Genomic DNA, 25520 nt, shown 5'->3' with positions numbered 1-25520 from the left:
TTTAACCTTGGCCATAACTTTTGAATGGTTGGTGCTAGGGCTTTCATACTATACATATGCATTCCTTCTGACAAGACCTTTCTTTGGATACCAACAACTTTGACCCGTTGACCTTGAACTTGGAGTTTGACCTAATTTTGTAAAACTTAAACTTTGGTTATAACTTTTGAACAGTTGGTGCCAGTGTTTTAATACTTCACATGTACATTCCTTGTGACAAGACCTTCCTTTGGACACCAACAATAGAATTATAGCCCATTGACCTTGACCTTGGAGTTTGACCTAATTTTGGAAAACTTTAACCTTTTAAATATCTATTCAATAGTTGCTGCTAGGGCTTTCATACTTCACAGGTATATTCCTCAAGACAGGACCTTACTTTGGGTACCAACATACTTGATTTGCATTTGAGAAAGTTAAACTTCGCTATAAGTTGCCAGTGGACATCAGTGTTTAGCAAATACATCTTGTTTAAGTTAACCTTTCAACTTTACAGAGACAGACACATAATTAAATTAAAGTTTAATGACCCTCTGATAAGAGAGATAACTCACACTAAGATTAGTCGATATTATTCCATTTATAAAACTGTCCATTTTAAAACTGCAAGGAATGCTGAAATTGTCTGGATTTCAATTATAATTTCAGGCTGTCCAGCGCTATTTCACAAAAAAATAAAGGCAAATTTAAGGGCTACTTTAGAGTTAATAGTAGGAGCTTTATAACTAAATTAAGGCACTTTTAGATGTTCAAATCGACTTACCTTCACAAATTTGACAATAAAAAACTTACAAAAATATTTTACAGAAAGTATCCACTGGGGTCAACTGGCTTTCACTGCATAATCTGATTAAGAAGTGCAGACTACATTAAGATATATTTTGTGTGAATTCAAAATTGCTAGAGTAGAAATATATATTAGAATAAGATATCCATTGGCAAAAAGCTCACCTGAGTCAAAAATGTGAAAAGTTTAGACAGACAGATGGACAGATGCCAGACAAGTGTTGATCAGAAAAGCTCACTTGAGCTTTCAGTTCAGTTGAGCTAAACACTTGAATTCATTAAGTTTGACAGGCATAGGTCAAATGCTGCATATACTTTTTTGCAAAATAAAAAAAAAACTTCCTGTGTTAAAATTTGACCAATAAAAGAAAGAACTAAGGACATACTTTTATCCTTATCTCAAAATTTTTGAAAATAAACAGAATATGAAAAAAAAAAATACAAGAGAAATCAAGGGCCTTGAATCGCTCTTCTAATAAACTGTACAACCTATCACTTCTATTTGAAGCCTCTAAGTATCCTGTATATTTAGATAAAGCCTTGAAATTCCAAAGGTAGGTCATCATGACCTACATTTTAGATGAAACACTCTGAGAACCCAAGACGATTGTAAGCCAATTAGTACCTGAGAGTAGGTCATGGTAACTTACTTATCACTTGTCGTTCTCTGAGGACACAAGATGCATCAACTAAGTTTGATGATTCCTAGCTGGTAAGTACCTGTTATATTTAAATAAAGCCATAAAATTTGAAAAATAGGTCACAGTGACCTCCTTTTCAGTCAACTAACTCTGCAGACCCAAGATGCATCAACTGAAAAAGTTTGATGAGTCTAAGCCAATTAGTACTTGAAATATTTGATTAAAGCCATAAATTTTCAAAAGTAGGTCGTGGTGACTTACTTTTCAGTCGACCCACTCCGAAGACCCAAGATGCATCAACTGACAAAGTTTGATGATTCTAAGCCAATTAATACCCAAGATATTTAATTATAGTCATATAAATTGAAAAGTAGGTCAAGGTGACCTCCTTTTCAGTCGCTCTACTCCAACGATCAAAGATGCATCAACTGACAAAATTTGATGATTCTAAGCCAATTATATAAGTACCCGAAATATTTAATTATAGTAATATAAATTGAAAAGTAGGTCACGGTGACCTACTTTACAGTCGACCTACTCCGAGGACCCAAGATGCATCAGCTGCCAAATTTTGATGATTCCAAGCCAAATAGTATCCGAAAATATAAAATGCAGCCAAAAAATTTCAAAAATAGGGCACGGTGACCTACTTTTCAGTTGTCATACTCCAAGGACCCAAGATGCATCAACTGACAAACTTTGATGATTCTAAGCCACTTAGTACCCGAAATATTTAATTAAAGCCATAAATTTTCAAAAGTAGGTCATGGTGACCTACTTTTCAATCATCTTACTCTGAAGACCCAAGATGCATCAACTGACAAAGTTTGATGATTCTAAGCCAATTAGAACCTGAAATATTTAATTATAATCATATAAATTGAAAAGTAGGTCATGGTGACCTACTTTTCAGTCGACCTATTCCGAAGACCCATGATGCATCAACTGAGAAAGTTTGATGATTCTAAGCCAATAAGTACACGAAATATTTAATTGTAGTCATATAACTTGAAAAGTAGGTCAAGGTGACCTCCTTTTCAGTCGATGTACTCCGAGGACCCAAGATGCATCAACTGACAAAGTTTGATGATTCTAAGCCAATTCGTACCTGAAATATTTAATTATAGTCATACAAATTGGAAAGTAGGTCACGGTGACCTACTTTTCAGTTGACGTTTTTCGAAGACCCAAGATGCATCAACTTACAAAGTTTTATGATCATAGGCCTTAAAATGTCCAACGTATGCCTCTAAAACACTTTGAAATCGAATGCCTGCAAAGTTCAAAAAATAGGTCACTGTGACCCACTTTTAATAAATATGTTTTATGGCCCCAAGACGCATCATCTTACAAGATTTAATGATTCTAAACCTCTCAGTATTCGAATTAATGACCTTAATTGATTTGAAAAAGATTAGCCATAAAATTCAAAAAGTAGGTCAAGGTGACCTACTTTTTATTCCACATACTCTGGGGACCCAAGATACATCAACTGACAAAGTTTGATGATCATAGGCCTTAAACTGTTTAAAATATGCCTCTAAATCATTTTGAAAAAGAATGGCCTCAAAATTTAAAAAGTAGGTCACCATGACCTACTTTTGAGTCAATGATATGAGGTCCTTAGATGCATCAACTGACAAAATTTGATGATCCTAGTCCCTATAGTAAGCAAAATATCAACATTTTAATAAAATGTAATTTTTTGTCAACTTTGAAGTGACCTTGAGACCATGCCCTTTGCTCCAGGGTAAATCCCCATGCAAATTTTATTCTACAACATATCCTCATCCTTTTGTGTAAGAAGAGCTAAAAATAAAATACATAAACAAGTTCTTACATGCAGAGTGACTAGATGTGATACTTGGGAATGGTCTTATCTAAGAACTTTAAACTAGTCACTCATCCAGAAAATGTCATTCAAATCCAGTATCTGAAGAAATTTTAAGAGTGTTCACCCCCTTGATGCATCATCCATGCAAGTTTGGTTCAAATAGGCCTTATAGTTTCTTGGTAATGGACCTGCTCTAAAAACTTTAACCTGGGCACTCATCTGGAAAATGAAGGTCATATCCAGCATCTGAAGCAACTCCAGTATTGTACATCCTTAGATGTATCATCCAGTAAAGTTTGGTCAATATAGAGCTTATAGTTACTTGGAAACGAGACCTGCTTCAAAAACTTTAACTTGCTCCAAAGACTTTAACCTACTTCAAAAACATAAACCTGGTCATTCTTTCGTTAAAATTGCAGCATCTGAAACCTTGACTGGTACAATAAAACATACTAGAAGCATCCTCCATGCATCTCTGATTAATATAGGGCATAAAAGTACTTGAAGAAATCTGCTCCAAAAACTTTAACCTGTGGCACCGACGCCAAGGGTATTACATAACTTTGTTGAGGTAAGATAAAAATGCTCTTTATGAAGCCTTACTGCTCTACTTTGATATGAGCAAAGATTTTTTTTCTTCTTTATAAACAAATTTCAATCTGGTGCACATTTAGAAAATAACCTTGTGATAAAACTGTATGCATCCTGCTAAAATTTTCTATATGTTCATTGAAATTGCATAATAAACCTTTCATAGTTTAGCGGGGGGAAAAAAGACTAAAACGATCTTGTTAAGTATTTAGATACAGTTTATTACATTTAGTTTTGAACAATCACATTCTTTTTCTATACGAGAAATACCTTTCACCATCTACAGGCAGAATAAGTTGAATTCATAAATTAATATTTATCACAGACAAACAAGGAGCACAAACATCACTAATGCCTTTACATGAGTGGTGCTATGATTATAATATCTTAAATGCCACAGTTTTTTTCCTGTAATAATACAATAGCCTTTCTCAATAGTCAAATGAGATATAGTGCACCATGGGCAGCAAAACTATATCTACATGAAATATTTTACAATTGTTCAGATTTCCCATTTGAGAAGGAATTCCTAATTAGCATGTCTTTCTTTGCTATAAATTGGATTTCTGGTACAGTTTGGAGATTTCAGAGTTTTTCAAAAAATCTATCTCACCACCATGAGTACATAGAAACTACTCTAAAATAAGCATATTTGGTAGCAAGAATTTGTTCAATTCAAGCAATATAGAGACTGCAAAATATTTTGTAACAGTACTCAATAATGTCATTGTCAGATACCCACAGGGGATCTCGTCTTTCACTTATCAGCCGTGGGCAAACTCGCTGAAGTATTGTCGTTTATAATGCAAATTTGTTGCTTATATAGACAAACAATCAGAAAGTTGGAACTCTTCAATTTTGAAAATATGTTTATAAGTTTGCTATTTATGGTAATATCGTGACGCAGTAAAAATTTTAAAACTATAAAAGACACATTGTACATGTCACTGGCATTAAATACCATTCAGGAATGATATAAGAGTACCTTTTTCAAACTGGTTGGCGAGTGGATTTGTTTGCAATTGGTGTGTTAACTATGGAAAAGCATTTGTCATTGCCAAACGTACATATGTAATGTTAACTGTGATTCATTGACTTGCCATCGCGATTCTGTGCAGCAGCCAATCAAACGACCCATTAATGATATTAATTACATAAGACAATATTTCGGCAAGTTTGCCCACGGGTGATGACTAAAAAATGAGATCACCTGTGGGTATATGATGATGGCTCAATAATGGCAAAATACATAAATAAATTGCAAAGAATTCTGTATTGCACAACATCCACAATATAAATTGAGAACATACATCTCAATCTGTTCTTTGTGAAAAAAAACCTATCACACTCACTAGCTTCTGCCCTTAATACAATTTTTTTTCTTCCTCTGTTCAAAGATTGTGGAATTTAAACAAACCCTTGACATATGCAATATGTGTTAAGGCACAATAAAATAAAACATGGACACTGCACACAGAGAGACTGAAAGTACAGTCCATATTACTTCATTATATACATAATTCATTATCCAGTTCATAATTCAACAACTCACAACAATATTGAGGTGTGTGGGTATCCCTTAGTTGTAATGTTCACCTCTAGAACTTGGAGCAAAATCATCCTCGGGAGCCATATGGCCAATCTCGGCCGTGGGTTTCCGACGATGGAGCAAAATTAAACTATAACAAAATTGAGCATTAAACAGTTTTAGATATGGACCTTACGAAGCAATTATGTAGGAATGTTGAACAAGTATCCAGGTGCAAGTCCTTTAACTGAGCTATGAACAGCATGAACATGGTAATTACTTGCAACCAATGAATACACAAAATTTTACATTATTGCTAAGACTGTGGAGTCTTAGTTTCATCATGTTCATCATAGTCAAATTCATTTATCATCTTAGACTAGAAACAGACCAAAAAGGTTTACAAAAGTTTGAATCCTGCACATTTCAACTTTACATATAGCCTTACTCAAATATCCCTATCTGAACAAAACAAAAGTTTTTTTTAAAGGTATCACAAAACAAGTCTATCACAATAATGTACCGATACCTTAGTAAATAAAAGGTTTATGGGCTACAAAGCTCACCAGAGTCCAATATATTCCTATGTAAAATTTAGACAATCTATTGTGGCCCCATCTTACCTCCAGCCCCTCCCTACCCCTAGGTATCATGATTTAAAGAAACTTGAGTCTGAGGATGCTTCTATACATATATGAATAATCATGGCTTTGCTGTTCTGAAGAAGACTTTAAAAGATTTTTCCTATATATTATTCTTATGTAAAACTTTGATTGGCCATTGTGGCCCCATCCCACCCCTGGAGGTCATGATTTGAACAATTTAGAATCTACACTACCTGAAGATGCATCAGTATAAATGTGACTAATTATTGCTTTACTCTTCTTGAGAAGAATTTTAAAGACTTTCCTATGTATTCCTATGAAAAACTTTGATTGTCTATAGTGTCACCACCCTACCCCCGGAGATAATGATTTGGACAAACTTGAATCTACACCACCCCAGGAAGTTTTCACATAAGTTTCATCTTTTCTGGCTCAGTGGTTCTTGAGAAGAGGATTTTTAAATGACCCCATCCATTTTTCACTATTTCTTAATTATCTTGCCTTGGAAGATAGTGTGTCACTTCATTTGAATAAATTTGAATCCCCTTTACCGAAGGATACTTTGTGCCAAATTTGGTTGAAATTGGAACAGGGGTTCTGGAGAAAAAGATAAAAATGAGAAATGTTTACAACAATGACAAATAGAGCGGAGAAATTTCGATCAGAAAAGCTCACATGAGCCTTTAATTGTAAATAAAAACAACATACATGTAAACTATCCATCCAAGTTCACACTACACTGTACTTATAATTCTTTCAAAGACTCAAATGTTAAAGGCACAGTAATTGCCAGTATCCAGTTGCATTTAATACAAATAAACTCTGAGATATTTTCAAGTGAGATTCAAGAGTTCGAAGTTTGTCAAAGCAAAATAAACCTAGACATGACAGCTAAGGATAAGATTAATCCAACTAAGTATAAATCGATATGTTCACAACATGCAATACAAACCCGGATGTCTAATTTCTTAATAGTTTTACACAAAATTTTAACTTAAAGGGGAAGCAACTCTTTGCAAAACTGCAAGATGCTGTGGAAGACCTTACATAACCTACTGAAACTACAAGGCATTATCCGACATGCAAAAAATTGAAACATTTTGTATAGATGTGTTGCAAATTAAAAAACAAATGTCAATTCTTGCAAAAATCATTTAGCTTTGCATTTGTTCCATTCTAAAAATGTGTTCTTAGAAAAATTATTGCTTCTGCAAAATGAATAATACAAAAGAAACAATGAGGTGTTTGACATAGGTTCAAATGTACTTAAGTTGTTCAAACAGAAGAATGAAATAAAATATAGATACATTATATATATAATTATGAATAAATCAGCATGGCAACAAAATCATTACGATGAATTGTTGAGGATGACAAATAATCATATGAATCCACTTTTATTTCAATGACACAGTGTATCAACTAATTCCATGGCACTGGCTCCAATACTCTGAAAATTCTGATTCAGAGGCAAATTCCAAGATCTGATCAAATGATCAATAACTTATTGCCCAATCACAACATTGCACTATAATATCAACACCCTCCGAACATTTCTTGAGATGCATAAGTCATGTAAAGGAAGCCATCATCATCTTTTTCATCTCTGTAAACTTCCGCCAGTGTCATTGACATGCTTGAAATACTTTTGTTGTTCACTATGAGATAAAATGCTTGATTCGAGTTCAGTGACATACGATTCCTGGAAAATATATAGAGGATATTCAATGTTTTGTAGATGAATATGGAATTTATTTCAAGAGTGGGACAGGATTATTTGATATTTTCACGAGTGCGAAGCACGAGTGAAAATATCAAAAAAAATCCTGTCTCACGAGTGAAATAAATTCCATATTTATCTACAAAACATTGAATTTTCTGTTTATTACATTTTCTTTCATTTTCCCTTTGCCTCTGTCTTTTCTTAACACAGTGTCATAGGCTTGACGTCATAGTTGAGCGGTTGAGACGTCATAGCTTAGAAGTTGTGTGTCAGATTGAAAACATTACATAGCATGGATTTTAGCAACATATTTAGGAAGAAATTTGCAGTTTTAGCTCTATCAAGATGCTTAGTTACTATCTCTATCTTATGACAGGCCAGAAATTATTTTTTACTTACTTTGATATCCTTTCACACTGTGAGAGAATAACATTTTTGGTATCCTTTCACACTGTGAGAGAATATCACTTTTATTCAATAAATAAATCACAGTATTTCACTGTTGAAAATGTAATAAATATATATAATCAGCTGTCACTATCCAGAAACATTTCAATTCAGCAAGCATAATAGAGTACATACATGTATACTGATTCAATTAAAATGCTCCACTGTTCATTTTGAACATGGAAAAGTCAAGATTATAACTCTCAAAATCCAATGAGTAAATTACTTAACTGCTTAATCATTTTTCCTAGAACTGTTTACTATATCATTACAAATTTCCCAAAATATTAAATGTATATCAAAATCAGGGTTGTAAATGGATTTTTTTTTTACTTATAAAAGGGGCATTTTATTCATGTGTAGTCAGATTTATTGCCTACCTAATAATAGAGGCAAACTGTGACATGGAGAGCTCTTGAGGCACGAGGAATTTTGTTTTATCCAGCATCGGAAGATGCTGCTCCTTATAGTATCTCTCTACGATCACCTACAAAGACACAGAATACAATGTCAATAGATACCACCACACAGAGATTAATTATTACAGTGACTTAGATAACCACTATCGGTGTCACACAAAGTGTACAGATTTAAACAAGCTAAAACCAGTACAATGTGGACAGATTCATATGATTATAGCTGGCTGGTGCCTGTCTTATTCCCAGTGTATACTGGCTGAAAACCATTCTCCCACAGTTGTTGTTTTTATATTCTTTGCACATGACAACGATGAATCAAACCAAGTTGTTAAGAAAAACATATTTGCAAACCTAAGTAATCTATTTAACACTGTTTTCAGGAACAGTACTTTTGTAACAATTACAAGGTTTTTTTCTGATATGCATGACCATTTTATAGCATTTTCTTAATTACTTGTTTCATATTTTTTATACAAAATAAAGAAGGCAGAACACTTCCTTTAACTGACTTCTTAACTGAAGGGAAATATTGCATGTACAACCTAAAACCAAAATCTATTTTTAGACTGTAATTTCCAGTGCCAATATTCTTAGTAAACTGCCAATGTCATAATGTGTTTGTGATGCAGACAAAATACTTTTAGAAAATATTGGTGCTATCTCATAATCTAGTGGACTGTTTAGTACCTATAGTGCTACAAGAAAATCGGATATTAGTCGTATTTATGCAAATTGTTACACTGAAAAGTATTTCATTGTTTTAAAATCAAATGCCTTTATGCAGTTATGTTTATCAGCAGAAGCACACTTCAATTAATTACAAAAGACATATCAATTTTCCAAGACTCTACTGTCAAAATCAAAAAAGGAGAAAAAAAAATAAAACGTCAATAACATACCGGTACTTTTGTAGGGAACTTTGATCTTATGCCTACAACCTCTTCCTTCCGCACAGCTGAAAATAATAATTTACCTGCAGTTAATGAACTTTAATGAAACTAAAATAACTAAAAGAGCAAATTAACATACCAATACTTTCTACATAAAAGTAGAACAATTTTCAAAAAGACTTCCCTAAGTACTAAGAAAAAATCAATTTATTGTATATAGCTTACTATAATCAAAAACGCAGTTGTTTACACGTTAATTTTCAATCAAAACCCCTTGCCAGTATATTTGTGTACACATCATTTTTTCCCCCCAAAAGTTATGCCCCTTAATAAAATAAATTTAAAATTTATTAACAAGTTACTTATTTAAACCCTGACCTCCTATCACTTTCCTCTGTATGGAACATTTGTCCAAATACAGAAAATTAATATTTTCATACATGTATGTACCCCAAAAGAAAACAGATTGATTCTAAAGATTGAGAAAAATATGTCTAATTAATTATATAAATAGTGACATAATTTATATATTAATAATATGTAATTAAATAGTGCCATCATTCAAAATCCTCTCATACTTTAAAATGTCTCTTAAGTAAGAACAAGAGGCCCAAGGGCCTTAACGGTCACCTGAGTACAATACAACAATTTAGAGGATCCATAGAGTATTAAAATGAAATGAAAGGTGAAGCTTTGTTGCCCAAAAGCAAGAAAAATAGGGTGATCAGGATCAACAAAATAATTAGTCTACTATTCATTAACAGTTCATAAATTAGGTTCTAATCTGTTCCCCATTTATCACTATCACCATACAGTATATTAACAAACTATCAGTGCTTTTGTACTATTTTAATTCCTTGTTGTAATCTCTTACATTGGCCTCTCTTGGTCTTTGATGAACATTTAATAAGACAAGTTATTTTTGTCTCATTTTCATTTATCTATTACTTACAAGTCCACATGATCATTAAAACTATGAAAATACTTTTTGTATTACACAATAAAAATTCTTGCATAATTCTCTTATTCTATTAATTTTCAAGTACATTATTTACAATGATTAATTATCAAAAGTAAATGGCAAAGGGGAATAACTCCTTTCAGTAGAATGCAAATTAATTGAGCCCTGGCTAGGACCAGAACACTTGACCAAATGGTCCAGATGTTCAAAAATCTGGTAAAAATACCCTTCCTTATTACAACTTTTACACTTTTTGCCTCTGATATGCCCAAGTGCAGATAAGATTTTTAAAGAAATAATGCATTTTCACTACAGATTCACTATATTATCAATAGAGCCCCCCCTCCCCCCTTCACCACCGAGAAACACCAGAGCCTCTCACCCTGGGACCAGAAGTTTCAAGTTTGCTCATCGTAAGTAATCACTTTGTTTAACTGCTTAACATTAAGGAGCAGACAGGATTATTTAATAGAATCAACAGCCCCACCCTTATACCAGCACATCTGACCAAGGGGTCATGCAATTCACTACTCTGGAAGAAGCACTCTTGCACATCATAACTATAAACTTAGCTTCTTTGCTTTTTAACCAGAAGCAGAAAAGAATATTTTCAAAGAAATTTTGATTTTTCACTATATAATCAATAGAGCCCCCCCCCCCCCACCTTTTGACCAGAACCCTTGACCCTGGGGCCATGAAATTCACAATTTTAGAAGAGGCATCCTTGCATATCATAACAATGTACTTAGTTTGTTTAAATAGTACCCAGGGGCAGAGAAGAAGATTTTCAAAGAAATAATTCACCTTCACTGTAGGAGCTATATAGCCCCACCCTAGCACAAGAACCCCTGTCCCTGGGGCCATGAATTTCACAATTTTGGAAGAGGTGTCCTTGCTTATCATAACAATGTACTTAGTTTGTTTAAATAATACCCAGAAGCAGAGAAGAAGATTTTTAAAGCATTAATGCATTTTCACTATATAATAAATAGAGCCCCACCCTAGCATCAGAACCCCTGACCCAGGGGCCATGAAATTCACAATTTTGGTAGAGTTTCTCTTGCTTATCATAACAATGTATTTAATTTGTTTAAATAATACCCAGGAGTAGAGAAGAAGATTTTCAAAGAAATAATGCACTTTCACTATATGATCTATATACCCCCCCCCCCCAGCAACAGAACCCCTGACCCTGGGGCTATGAATTTCACAATTTTGGTAGAGTCACTCTTGCTTATCATAACTATGTATTTAATTTGTTTCAATAATACCAAGGAGTAGAGAAGAAGACTTTTAAAGAAATAATGCACTTTCACTATATGATCTATATACCCCCCCCCCCCCCCCCTAGCACCAGAACCCCTGACCCTGGGGCCATGAATTTCACAATTTTGGTAGAGTCACCCTTGCTGATCATAACTCTGTATCTAATTTGTTAAAATAATACCCAGGAGTAGAGAAGAAGATTTTCAAAGAAATAATGCACTTTCACTATACGATCTATATAGCCCCACCCTAGCACCAGAACCCCTGACCCTGGGGCCAAGAATTTCACAATTTTGGTAGAGTCACCCTTGCTTATCATAACTATGTATTCAATTTGTTTCAATAATGCCCAGGAGTAGAGAAGAAGATTTTCAAAGAAATAATGCACTTTCACTATATGATCTATATAGCCCCGCCCTAGCACCAGAACCCCTGACCCTGGGGCCATGAATTTCACAATTTTGGTACAGGGCTCAATGCTTATTACAATCATGTCAACAGTTTGACTGCTTGATGTCCAGGAGTAAAGAAGAAGATTTTTAAAGATTGCATTAATTTTGATGGTTTTAGCCCCACCCCTCAGGCCCCAGGGGGGCAGGGACCATGAAATTCACAAATTTTGTTCCCCATCACACATAGATGCCATATGCAAAAATTGGCTGAAATTGGTTCAGCGGTTTCAGAGAAGAAGCTGAAAATGTTCAAATGTTAACACACGACGCACGACGGACGACGACGGACGAAAACAGATAGCAATAGGTCACCTGAGTGACTCAGGTGACCTAAAAATTGATAGAGTTTTACTTCAAAGTCATATATGGCGTATTTTTGATAAGTTCAGACTACCTAAAATTAAAAAGATCTTTCTATTTGTTTTATTACTTTATATAAAGATAGGACTTTCCTGTAAATTACACAATTTAAATCAATCTTGTTTCATACATATTAGAAATTTAAAACAATAACCAATTTATTTACCGGCTCCGCATTTAAATATCAGACACAGTTTAAAGTCAATTACTTTAACAATAGGAACGTGGGGTTATTCAAGTTCAAAATTGGTGAAAATTTTAATTTGAACATAAATAACAAATATCATGTTCATCTACACTCAATCTCGTATTTTTATTTTTAAGCTAAGATACGCAATATAAAGCTTTAAAGTAGAATTTACATATTTTTTTATTTAAAGATACCCACACAAATTTGAATTATAATCAGCTCAGGGGGTAGCAGACTAAGAATTTAATATAACCCACATGGTGTATGACTAATCATCTAATATTAGAGATGAAACAAACATGTATGATTTCAAATCATTAAACTTCAAGTTTTTTGATGCCACTAATAAAGCAGGTATCAATTATTGTACCCTGATCTAAAGAATAATGACCTTAAAGAACATGACCCTATATATGTGTCAAAATGTAAACATCCTTCAAATTACAAAATGTCAACAGGACACTGCCCCCTAATATCTAAACCACTTAACAAAGAGAAATAGAAATTCAGTTGCTACAATAAATTATGTTAGCTCATTACAAAAATGACAATTGGAGTCCATACAGAGTAGTTCTCTATTAAACCTATACATGCTCTCAAAATTACATCATAAGGCCATCATTAAAAATTTTTTGTTCGATGTACTCTGACCCAAATTTTTCAAGGTGGGTGGGTGGGTAGGTAGGTTTTTTTTTTTTTTTTTTTTTTTAACTTTTGGAATTATCTAACACCATGATAATTAAATGTTAAGACAATCAGAGATTTACCATGAATCTTATCTAATCCTCATCAACATAGTTTATATGTTTGTCAAATGCAGCAAAACCAAAAAAAGACATATGGAACCTAAGCAAGTTAGACAATATGTATTTTCCCATTAAAAAAAATCAAAAAAATTAAAGTACTAAAAAAATGATTGGGTAGGGGCAGTTTTGATGGGTCGGTTGGAGTACATCAAACATTTTTTATTGTTGGCCTAATTTCCTGTACAATCTGTGACTTTGAACATTTTGAAGTCCATAATAACATAAGCATTAACCAGATATCACAACTATGTTAAGAGAATACTTAAAATGTTCAAGGTGGCTAATAAAATAGAAAATGCTAAAAAAAAAAAATTATTTAAATTAAAATATATCACCACCACCCTACTCCTAAAATAAAAATAATTAAGCCAAACCTCATTTTCTCGAACTCCATGGGATTGAGAAAAAACTTCGAGATATTGTAGGATTCAAGATATCGATGGTAAAATACTTTAAAAAAGAATAAGTGGTTGGGACTTCCAAATTACTTCGACATATCAATGGTATTCGAGATAGCGAAGTTCAACTGTATAATAATAAATAAAGTTAATCTATACACTTCTAATTTATTACTGTGACAGTGCACACCTAAAACTTTTTTCAACACTATCCCAGTCGGGCTAGTATTGGCAAACTATTACTAGCCTGAATCACTATTACATGTACTTTTTACTAGCCCCCCCCCCCTTTAAAAGTGTGAATAATAAAGGGACAGAGTTTTGTTTCATTCCTTTAGATTTAATCAGGAGGGCTCATTTTTAATTTTAGGAATTAAATTTCTATGAATCATTCTGTTCTGTCAATTTATTGTCATGGGACACAACTGCACCTATGCAAAGATATCTGATCCTATAATAAAACTGTTTTTGTTTTACAAATGGATGTAGTCTGATGTAAGTAGATATAAAAACTTCATCTCAATATCTTCGTAACTGAGTCATGACTCACCCCTTCCATCTATCCATTCATTTTAAAACTCACAGGATTTATTATAATTCAATTTTAAGCATTTCTTGATGTCAGTGACAGTATCTGTCTCAACTTTTTCTTCACATTCTTTAGCTATGCAAATATGACAACAGGAAACAACAAATCAAAGCATGGAGAGAATTAGAAAGACAACAAAATTAAAATCATTGAGAAAGTCATAAATATTCAATCTGGATAATCTATGTTTCATACAAAATTTTTCACAATGAATCTCCAAGGAAATTTTGAATCATGTTACAATAAGAATGCCTATTTCTTTTTTTGCCTGTTTAGCTTTTTTTCCTTTAAATCACTTTCAAAAAAAAATCCACAGAAACAAAAACAAATTATGCTGGATATCTTAATCAGCAACATGCTTGAAAGTAGTATACTTGAGTGAGTGCTGTATTTGAGCTGTATAGGTATAGACAATGAACATCACTTGTGACCTATTTTTTATACATGTGCAGATAAATCAATGATGATGACTTATTTGTTTAAGATACTAGGGATAATTCACACAGTTTGAGATATGTACATGTACGCTGCATGTTGTACAGTAAATGTGTCCTTGCTTCTACTAGGTGTACATTAGGCTTAAATTTAGGATATGTCACATGACATTATGTACCTGAGTCAAGGTCAACATTACGCTTCAGGCGATTGATACTAATTTGTCTGATTAATCTTTCACATTAATATACCTTTTTCTCAATGCATTAACAAAATAAATCAATTTTTTAGTTAATGTAGACGAGACCATGGGAATAGTGATACTGTCCACTCCTCTGAATAATTTAAGACATACCAAAAAGAATCTATAGTTTGATAAATTAAGCAATTTATTATTTATTTATTAAAAAAAAGACTATATAGTCAAAACCCTTCAACATAAGCAGACTTATAATTATTACTCTCTTAACAATTTAAATTGGTTTTTCATCAAAATACATATTCATCAGTCATATTAGAATGCGTGCGACACTTCATTTGCAAATCTCGCCATGAATTATGCTGTAGGTCTATTATTGTTTACTGCGTTTTAAAGGATTTTTGTCCCAATTTATTCTAAAATGTTTGCTTTGAATTTGTTAATAATTTACTACAATTAACTGGATACCACTTATAGCTGAACGCCAGAACGGCCAAGTATCGATACATACAGTATTGAAATGCACTACATGTATTGATCTACGAATATAAATAAATATCTTATGTGCCAGTTACCTACATATAAACATATTAAAATCGCCAAACCATATGAGACCATTTGATTTGACACAACGTTCAACAATGTTCAACAGGTGATGATGGGACATATGACACAGACAAAAAATTCTTACCAAAACTTTTCCTCTGCTTAAAAGTTTTATACGTATCTCCATTTTTCTCTGGCATTGTCACCGTTAATACCTTTTACATGCAGAGACGATGTCAATGATCAGACCTTACGCTAACTACTGTTTGACACTCTGTTCCTATCAGAAATGGCGCAAACAAATGACGTCGACGATATAAATCATTAGTAAGGTAAGAGGTGTTCCGAACACGAAGATGAGGATTTCCCGCGAAAACTCAAATCAAAGCACGCTTCTTGAAAAGGGAGAGTGGAGGAGGAGTTTCCGCTCTTCTGAGCCAATAATAATAATAATAATAATAATAAATATATATAAATAAAAAAAGAATCATTTTGATAGCTTCTGGTGTAATATAATGTTGAAGTCATTCAAATATTAAATAAAAAAGGTCTAGCTATATATGATAAATAAGTTTTTAGCTCATACTAGTTAGCCCTTGGATCAGGTGAGCTTTTCTAATCTAAGATAGTTCGATGTCCGTCTGGCGTGTGTCGTCCATAAACTTTTCACATTTTCGACGTCTTAATTCTCAAGAGCCACTGGGCCAATTTCAACAATTTGTCAAAGCATCCTTGGGCGAAGGTGATTTTTAAAAGTTTGTACACAGGAAGTGCCCCCTGTTTCAAGGGCAGATGGTTAAAAATTAGTGAAAAATTAATGGCATCTTTAATCTCCTCAATAAAAACTAGACTAGAAAAAAATAGAACTTATGTTAAAACCTTATTACATAGTGTAGATTCAAGTTTGTTTAAACCATAAGCCCGGGGATATGGCAGGGCCACAATGGGCGATTAAAGTTTTACATGGAAATATTTAGGTAAAATATTGAAAAAAAAAGTTCTTTTCAAGATGAACAAAGCCCTGATTAATTATATTTATATGAAAACATTCTCATGTAGTGAAGATTGAAATTTGTTGAATTAATTACCCCCGGGGCTAGGGTGGGGTCACAATGGGCGATCAAGCTATATATCTCTTATTAGGAAAAAAAATCTTTCTTCTTCTCAAGAACAGCAAAGTCATGATTATTCATATTTATATGGAAGCATCCTCAGGTAGTGTAGCTTCAAGTTTATTTAAATCATGAAATCCGGGGCTAGGGTAGGGCCATTAAAGGGCGATTAAAGTTTTAAACAGGAATATATAGGGGGTGGGTTAAAAACTTCCCAAGAATAGCATGACAATGATTGGTCTTAATATGGGAGCATCTTCAAGTAGTGTAGATTCTTGTTTGTTAGTCCCCTACCGGTGAAACCGGAGGGGACTATAGGATTCCTCTGAGTCTGTTCGTCCGTCTGTCTGTCCCTCTGTCTGTCTGTCAGTCTGTCCCACTTGGTTTTCCGCACTTTTTTCCTAAACGCTTGCAGATATTGAGCTGAGTTTTGGTATGTGAGTGTATCTTGATGAGTAACAGATCAAGTTTGCACTTCGTTCCGCTTCATTGATTTTTGACGGAATTACGTCCTTTTCAATTTTTAAGGGTTTTCCGCAATTTTCTTCTAAACGCTTTCAGATATTGAGCTGATGTTTGGTATATGACTTTCACTTGATTAGTTATAGATCAAGTTTGCATTTCGTCCCGCTTCATTGAATTTTGACGGAACTATGGCATTTTCAATTCTTAACGGGAACCAGATTATATTTGCCGGTAGGGGACTAGTATTGCTAATGCAATACTCTCAGAATGCTTGTTCAAATCATGACCGCCTGGGATAGAGTAGGGCCAAAATGTCAGAGCGATCAAAGATTTATATAGAAATTTTAATATAGAAAAAAATCTTTAAAAATCTACTCCTTAAGAACAGCACAGCCATATTGATTGTATTAGTATGGAAGTTTTTCATCATCAGGTAACTACTTATAGAATGAAGTTTGTTCAATTTTTGACTCCCGGGGGTAGAGTGGGGCGCACAATAGAAGGTCACAAGAAGATCAAACTTTTAGATAGGATTGTATAATAGAAAATCTATAAAATCTTTTAAAGAACTGATTAGTTCAATAGATATGGAAGTAACTTCAGTAAGTGTAGATTTAAGTTTGTTCAAATCATGCTCCTCCCAGGTTTTGAGGTAATCGAAACAAGAGGCTCATAGGCCACAACGCTCACCTGAGTCAATATGACTGCTGTTCTTCATCAGCAGATTTTTTTCTACTATACATTCCTATGTGAAACTTTGATCACCCATGAGGCCCAAACCTACCCCAAGAGGTCATGATTTGAAAATACCTAAATCTACTCTACATGAGGATGCTTTCATATCATTATGACTAATCATGGCTTTGCTGTTCTGTGGCCCAAACCCACCCCTTGGGGTCATGATTTGGAAATACTTGAGTCTACACTACCTGAAGATGCTTCCATATATATATATATATATATATATATATATATATATATATATATATATATATATATATATATATATATATATATATATCATAGCTTTGCTGTTCTTGAGAAGATTTTTTTAAACTTTAAACTATATATTCCTCTGTTAAAGTTTGATTCCTATTATGGCCTCACCCTACCCCTGGGGATCATGACTTAACAACTTGAATCTACAATACCCGAGGATGCATCAAATCAATATGTCTAATCATGACATTTCTATTCTTGCGAAGATTTTTTCCTATAAACTAGTATTCCTGTGAAGATCTTTGTCCCCCTATTGTCGCCCCACCAACCCCCAAGGTCATAATTTAAAAAAAACAAACAAAAAAAACATTTGTATCTACACTAAGTATGAAGGTTTCAAGTACGTTTCAGCTTTTTTTTTTTTGGCCCAGCAGTTCTTGAGAAGATTTTCATGTGATGCGACCAAATTTTCACTAATTTTTAATTATTTCCCTCTGAAAGAGAGTGTGGCCCTTCGTTTGAACAAACTTAGATCCCCTTTACCTAAAGACGCTTAGTGGCAAGTTTGCTTAAAATTGGCCCTGTGGTTCTGGAGAAGTGAAAAAATGTGAAAAGTTTACAGACGGACGCACAGATGACAGACAAAATTTTGATCAGAAAAGCTCGTTTGAGATTTTAGCTCAAGCGAGCTAATAAGATATTATCTTAAAAACGACCAGATCTCAAGCGCAGATATCCAGAAATTATGCGGTTTGATGGGGGGGGGGGGGGATACCCACTAAAATCCATCTCAGAGTTGTTTTGACTAAAAAAGTAAGCAATTTCTCAAAACTCGAAAAAACCTCTTTTGTGCGTGTATCGTAACAAAAATTGCATAAAAATAAGAAAGTAAAATAATTTTGTGTATTGTGCCAAGAGAGATAACAGATGCTAATTCTATAAATAAAAATAATGAGAGATGATGACCACTAAGGGTTTGACCTTTTCACCTATACGATTCCAAGAAAATTTCTTGGAATGCGGTTGTTTAAGTTGTTTGTCATATGATATATTTGGTTAGGAGGAAGGAGCAACCAATAGTTTTAAAGTGACCAGAGGTCAGTTGTTGGTATAAATTAGCTACATCAATTAAAATTTAAAGATTACGCAAAAGATAGAAAATGATTTTTAAAGTGCATTAGAAAATTAAAGGGTGTTGGAGGACAGAATAATGGTAATTAAAATTAAAATTTAAAGTAATTATTGCAAATTTCGAAGGAGTTACAAATATGGAGATGTAAAGCTACAAGGGTACACCTGGTATAAAATGAGCGGCCGGGCGGACACAGTTCAGTCGGAAACTGGATTGTGTCTGTCTCTGCTTACATTTTATACAGGTGAGATCATTTTGTAGACTTGCGCGTTTTTATGAAAATTAATAAAATTTTCAGAAGGCTAATTTTATTTACAGGTTAAAATATTTTATATTATAAGTAGTAATGTTTATTATAATGTTTATTATCTTGTGTAAAATTATTTCTTGTCATCATTAATAGAAAGAAATGGATTGTTTAATTTAATAAAAGTCGGACACTGGATTATGTCTGTCTCTGCTTACATTGTATACAGGTTGGGCAACAGAGCCACTCCCTAACACCTGTGAGCCGCTCTGGAGAGGAAAGGTCCTCAGATCTTGAAGGACTTTGGAATTGTAATATTCCAGAGTCATTTCGTAAAAATAAAAAGTTGACTTGGGTCACTCCGACCAAGCTCAAAGATTATGAGTTATTCCACTTGGTGTGTCCTCTCACTTGCATAGCCAGAGATCCCGGGTTATATGAACAAAATGCATGATCGGTCCAATGTCATTCGGGACCCTGCCTCCGGTTATGATAAGGTTTTGGTTACGTGTGTTGGAGGAAGGAGGCGACAAGTCGATTTCTTTCATCTCTCTCTCTCTCTCTTTATTGTTTTAATGACTCTTCTTTCAGGGTTTGGGATGGGGGGGTTTCTAAGATCATCTTTTCCTTAGTTTGATCCCTCGCTACATCCTCACAAGACCACGGTGACTGGGTCAAACAAAGATAAATGTCATTGAAAGTTTTCTTCAGGTCCCGAATGAGATTATTTTCAAGCCCATGGGTCAGAAGGGGACAGACTTGTGGGTCAAAATTAAATCTGAAACGGAAAATATACGGAAACAGTATTTAAAAATGTTATGAAAAAAAAACTCATTTTTGTTCAAATCATTATGCGCAGGGGGGGGGGGGGTTAAGAGTTTTCATATTTGTATAGTAAACAAGGAGAGGATGAAAAGAAAGAATTCATCATTTCTATTCAAAAAGTCCAAAAATATGATAGCAGTCCATGCATGATATTTTTTGTTTGTGTTATGTGTATATACATGTGTCCTCTACAAAAATTTAGAATTTTTCAATTTAAATTTGTATATAAATTTAAATTGAAAAATTCTAAATTTTTGTAGAGGACACATGTATCAATACTCGTATGTAGTATAGTTAGTGCGGTATATACCACTTTATGTGTGACGAATGTCCAAATCAAACAACGGTTTAAAATAACGGTACAAACGAATTTGAAAAGAATACGAAAGGAAATGAATTTAAAAAGATGTACAAACGACTTTAATCGAAATAAAAACCCGGTGCTTTGTGAAAATAGATCGCATCAAGGCAGTCGGAGTTATTGCGCTTAGATGTAATGCACTCCGATGCCCCACGAAATCCAACAACGTTAGATGCCTTTTTGAGGGTGAATAAGATTCGGAGACGTTTTGCTCTGTCTGTTTGTCCGCAACAAAATTGAAACTTGTCTATAATTTTGATCGATTGGAGCTAGGGCTTTCATAATTTACATGTGTATTCCTTGTGACAAAAATTTCTTTGGATACCAACATAGTTGACCTCTTGAAGTTTGACCCATTTTTAAAAAAGAAAGATTTTACCAAACTTTAAACTTGGTCATAACTTTTAAACGGTTGGAGCTAGGGCTTTCATACTTCACATGTGTATTCCCTGTGACAAGACCTTTCTTTGTGTTTAAATCTTTCTGACCTTGACCTTGAAATTTTATCCTTGGCTATCAGTTTTAAATGGTATGAGCTATAGGGCTTTTATAGTTCATATGTGCATTTCTTTTGACAAGACTGTAGGTACCAACAATTTTGACTTTTGACATTGACCTAGGAGTTTGCCCCACTATTGAAAAACTTTAACCTTTGCTCTAACTTTTGAATGGTTGGTGCTAGGGTTTTCATATTTCACATGTATATTTCCCTCGTGAAAAGAACTTCTTTTGAGTGTCAACAATTTCAATTTTGACCTTGGAGTTTGAATTACTTTTGCAATACTTTAATCTTGCTCATGCTAGTAATATTTAAGTGTCTGGTGCTAGGGTATTCATGTTTACCCTGTTAGTAGTATTTTCTTTGGATACCAATGATTTTGATCTTTTGACCTTGACCTTAGGGTTTCGCGTAATTTTGAAAAACTTTGACCTTAATCATATTTTCTGCATGGTTTATGCCCCCGAACTCGAAGACTCGGGGATATATAGTTCTTGGCATGTCCGTCCGTCTATCTGTCTGTTTGTCCGCAAATACTTTAACCTCTCATAACTTTTGATTGGTTGGAGCAATAGCTTTCATATAATTCGCACATGTATTCCTTGTGACAAGACCTTTGTTTGGGTACCAACATATTTGACACCTTGACCCTGATCTTGGAGTTTGATCCACGTTTGCAAAAAAAAAAAAAAAAACAAAAAAACAAAAAAAACTTTAACCTTGGGCATAACTTTTGAACAGTTGGTACTATTGTGACAAGACCTTTCCTTGGGTATAAATATTTTTGACCTTTACCTTAGGGTTTGACCCACTTTTTACAAACTTTAACCATGATCATAACTCTTAAATATTTTTTACTGGGGCTTTCATGTTTGTGTATTCCTTGTGTCATTACCTTTCTTTGGATGCCAACAATTTTGACTTTTGACCTTGAAGTAAGACGTATTTTTGAAAACTTTAACATTGGCAATAATTTTTGAGCAGTTGGTGCTATATATATTTCACATGTATACTTTTTTTGACAAGACCTTCTGGTTACCATTAATTTGATATCCTTGACCTTGGAGTTTGATCCACCTTTTAAAAACTGTAACTATGGTCATAACTTTTGAACGGTTGGTACTTGGCTTTCATATGCCACAGGTACATGTATCTTCATTGAAACAAGTCCTTTCTTTGTTTAACATCATTTTTGATCGCTTGACCTTGGAGTTTGGGTTGCATTTGAGAAGCTTTAACCTTTGTCATAAGATGCCTTACGGGGGCATCTATGAGGGGCCGTTTTAGTATTTACTGGCACTAAATGATATCACCTATTCGAATAGGAGATATCACATATTCAGTTGGTGATATCATCTATTCGAATTAGTGATATCACCTATTCGCGTTTATGTCACGTATGAATTGGCGATAGCACCTATTCAAATAGCACCTATAACAACTGCTCCCAAGACTATACATGTACCGCATACGTCTACTTTATACAGAAAGTAAAAAGTTCCCTCTCTTTGTACATAAATAATTAAAACAGAGAGAGAGAGAGAGTAGCGATAAATATAGCAAAACTGATTGCAAGTAAAATTTATATAGCTTCACAGGGATCGATAATATATGGTATTTTGAAATGGGCTTAAACACAAGGGGAATTGGCATCCCGAATTTGCTTAGGGTTAATGAAAATCTTTTTTTTTTAAATATGCAAATCGGGTTATTCTATGGTCTTTTTGTGTACATTGTAATATAGAAACAGTGACCCCATCTCCTCTTTGTGCCATAAATTATCTACAGTTTATTTGATGAATGCAATGCGGAATTAGTAGAGGTTATAATTGCTCAAATTAAGTACAAAAAGTAAAAAAAAAACAAAAAAACAAAAAACTTTATAATCTTTTTTGAAATGTTTGCTGAAGAGTAATGTAATCCTCTCATCAATTCATTTTAATCAATGCTAAGAAAATAAAATTGCTCTTTGAAAGCCTTTTAAAATTTCTTCCTTTAATTTTCATTAAAGCTAGATAATCTTGAGGAAGGGAGCATTCATTATTCAATGTTGTAAGAAATGCAAATAGGTGATATCGCCTTTTCGAATTGGTGATATCACCTATCGGAAATGAATTGTTGATATCATCAATTCGAAAAGGTGATATCACCTTTTCGAATAGGTGATGTCATCTTTTCACTCGAATAGGTGATATCACCTATTTAAATAGGTGATATCACCGATTCATTTCCAATAGGTGATATCACCAATTTGATAAGGTGATATCGCAAATTCGAAAAGGTGAAATCGCCAATTCGAAAGGTGATATCACTAAACGGCAATAAATACCAAAACGGCGCCTCATAGGCATCAGTTTTTCAAAGATATCTTGTTTTGTTTATTTCTTGCTAGCTTGATTATATGTATTACAGTTTTCTATATTAAATGGGGATAAAAATTGACTAAACTGCTAAATATTTGTAAAGGAAATAGCGCAATTACAGATTAAATATATGAAACCTACTTATACATATCATGCCTGATCCAGGCATTTTTCTGAAAGGGGAAGAGTTGTCAACACCCAATACCCCCCCCCCCCCCCAAAAAAAATCTGACTCAGAATTATACATTTTTTTAAATGTGACCTTCATCTTTCCAAATTGACTTTGGTTCAAGGTCCTGTCGCACCCACTAGCATCAGAAATATTTGTGTGGAGTACACTTTCCGTGTTTTTCCTTTAAGTTTAGGACAAAACATAATACTTTTAATGCCAGTGACCTTTGAACTTGCCCAAATAATCTTAGGTCAAGGTTATAACAATTCCTTAGTACATAAGCAATCTTCTTTCAAATATGATTGCATGACTAAACGGATAAACCGATAGATAAGGTGACTCCTAACCAACCTCCTCCCCGATTTTGTTTCGTGGGTATAACTTCTTGTAGATATGTTTATGTTCATTTCACTATTCAGGAGCGAATATATTCAATCACCGGCCTCATGAATGGTAATTCCTTTAGTTTTACAATTTTATGGCTTTTTCGACCTTTTGCCACAGAACTGGGGTTTTGTTTGATTACTGTGAAATATGGAGATAAGTCCATTGAAACAATACAAATCGGGAGCAGATCAAACGCGGACCTCCAAAAACAGCAGAGGTGGGATCAGGTGCCATGGAGGAGTGAGCATCCCCTGCCGACCGGTCACACCCGCCGTGTGCTCCTTGTCATGATCGGGAAATAACGGAAAAATCCGTCGACAATTCAGTGTGTAAATAATGGCCTAACAATTAGTATGTAAAATGCCAATCAGCATATGACTTAAGGTCAAGATCTAGTAAATGAAAGGTGCCTACAGATTTCTCAAATTTAACAAATACATTCCTTTAATGATGCTTTATAACTTAAGCTTGGTTAAATAAGGTGTTTCGGGGCAAATTTTGTAGATAAATAAGACGAAAAATCATATTTTAAAGTGTCATTTTCAATGAAAAATTAAGAAAACCAGTCAGGAATACCGGAGTTTTTTCCATATCAGACAAAGGAAATGTATTCAGATTGCCTGCAGTCTCTCAGAAAACAGTTATTTATATATTCTTGGCCTCTTCTTTAAAATAATATTAAATTTAATATAGGTATCGGGATTACTTTTAACATGATTACAAATTGAATTCCATGAAAATACTTTATTTTCTACATAATCCTCTTAGAGCCGTAAAGTACGGGAAAAAGAAAGTTGAAATTGATTATGACGTCATAATGGACCTAGCACCAAAAAGTTAGTCTAAAGTCATTTACTAGATCTTGACCTTAATGATAGATTGTATTTGCAGACAAGGTCATTATATCGACCATAGAACTTACGAAATGATGACTTTAAACGAGACTGTTGATATTCTTGTTTCATCAACTTGTTTGTCAATTACTTGCCTTGTTTAAGAAATTGTTCATACGAAGAGCATGCTCTTGCTCTTGCGTATCGAATCAACTGAGAGATATACACCTCATATGCAGGTGATAAGGGTGTACTGCTGCATTAGTAAGGGAAGTTGACGATTGAAAAGTTAAAGTCATCACGTTTATTATAAATCTTTGTTGTTAGATTACCATTAACGTCCTTTTCTAGTAAAATATCCAAATATGAAAAAGATATGTCTGTGGTATCTTCTATTTCAAGCTCACTGGGATATATCGAGTTGACATATGAATGGAAATAACTGTTGTTAATTGATAATATGTTGTCGATATATCTAAATGTCGATTTGAAGGTCACAAGAGATTTCTTTTTCTCATG

The 25520-nt window shown here is 33.9% G+C and overlaps 1 protein-coding gene across 1 annotated transcript; it reads right to left on the bottom strand.

The window, feature by feature from the left end:
* Positions 1-4049: 4049 nt before the first annotated feature.
* Positions 4050-15972, bottom strand: LOC133182351 (microtubule-associated proteins 1A/1B light chain 3C-like). The gene is made up of 4 exons (XM_061317163.1): positions 15812-15972; positions 9474-9529; positions 8536-8642; positions 4050-7687 (listed from the first exon to the last, which is right to left on the bottom strand). The coding sequence occupies exons 1-4, from the start codon at positions 15864-15866 to the stop codon at positions 7522-7524; spliced, it is 384 nt and encodes a 127-aa protein (XP_061173147.1). The 5' UTR covers positions 15867-15972; the 3' UTR covers positions 4050-7521.
* Positions 15973-25520: the final 9548 nt, after the last annotated feature.

Source organism: Saccostrea echinata, unplaced genomic scaffold, assembly GCF_033153115.1.
Source record: "Saccostrea echinata isolate AGI-Se365-2 ecotype Australia unplaced genomic scaffold, CSIRO_AGI_Sech_v1 ptg000009l, whole genome shotgun sequence".
NCBI classification, from domain to species: Eukaryota; Metazoa; Mollusca; class Bivalvia; order Ostreida; family Ostreidae; genus Saccostrea; species Saccostrea echinata.
This window is presented reverse-complemented; position numbering and strand designations above follow the sequence as displayed.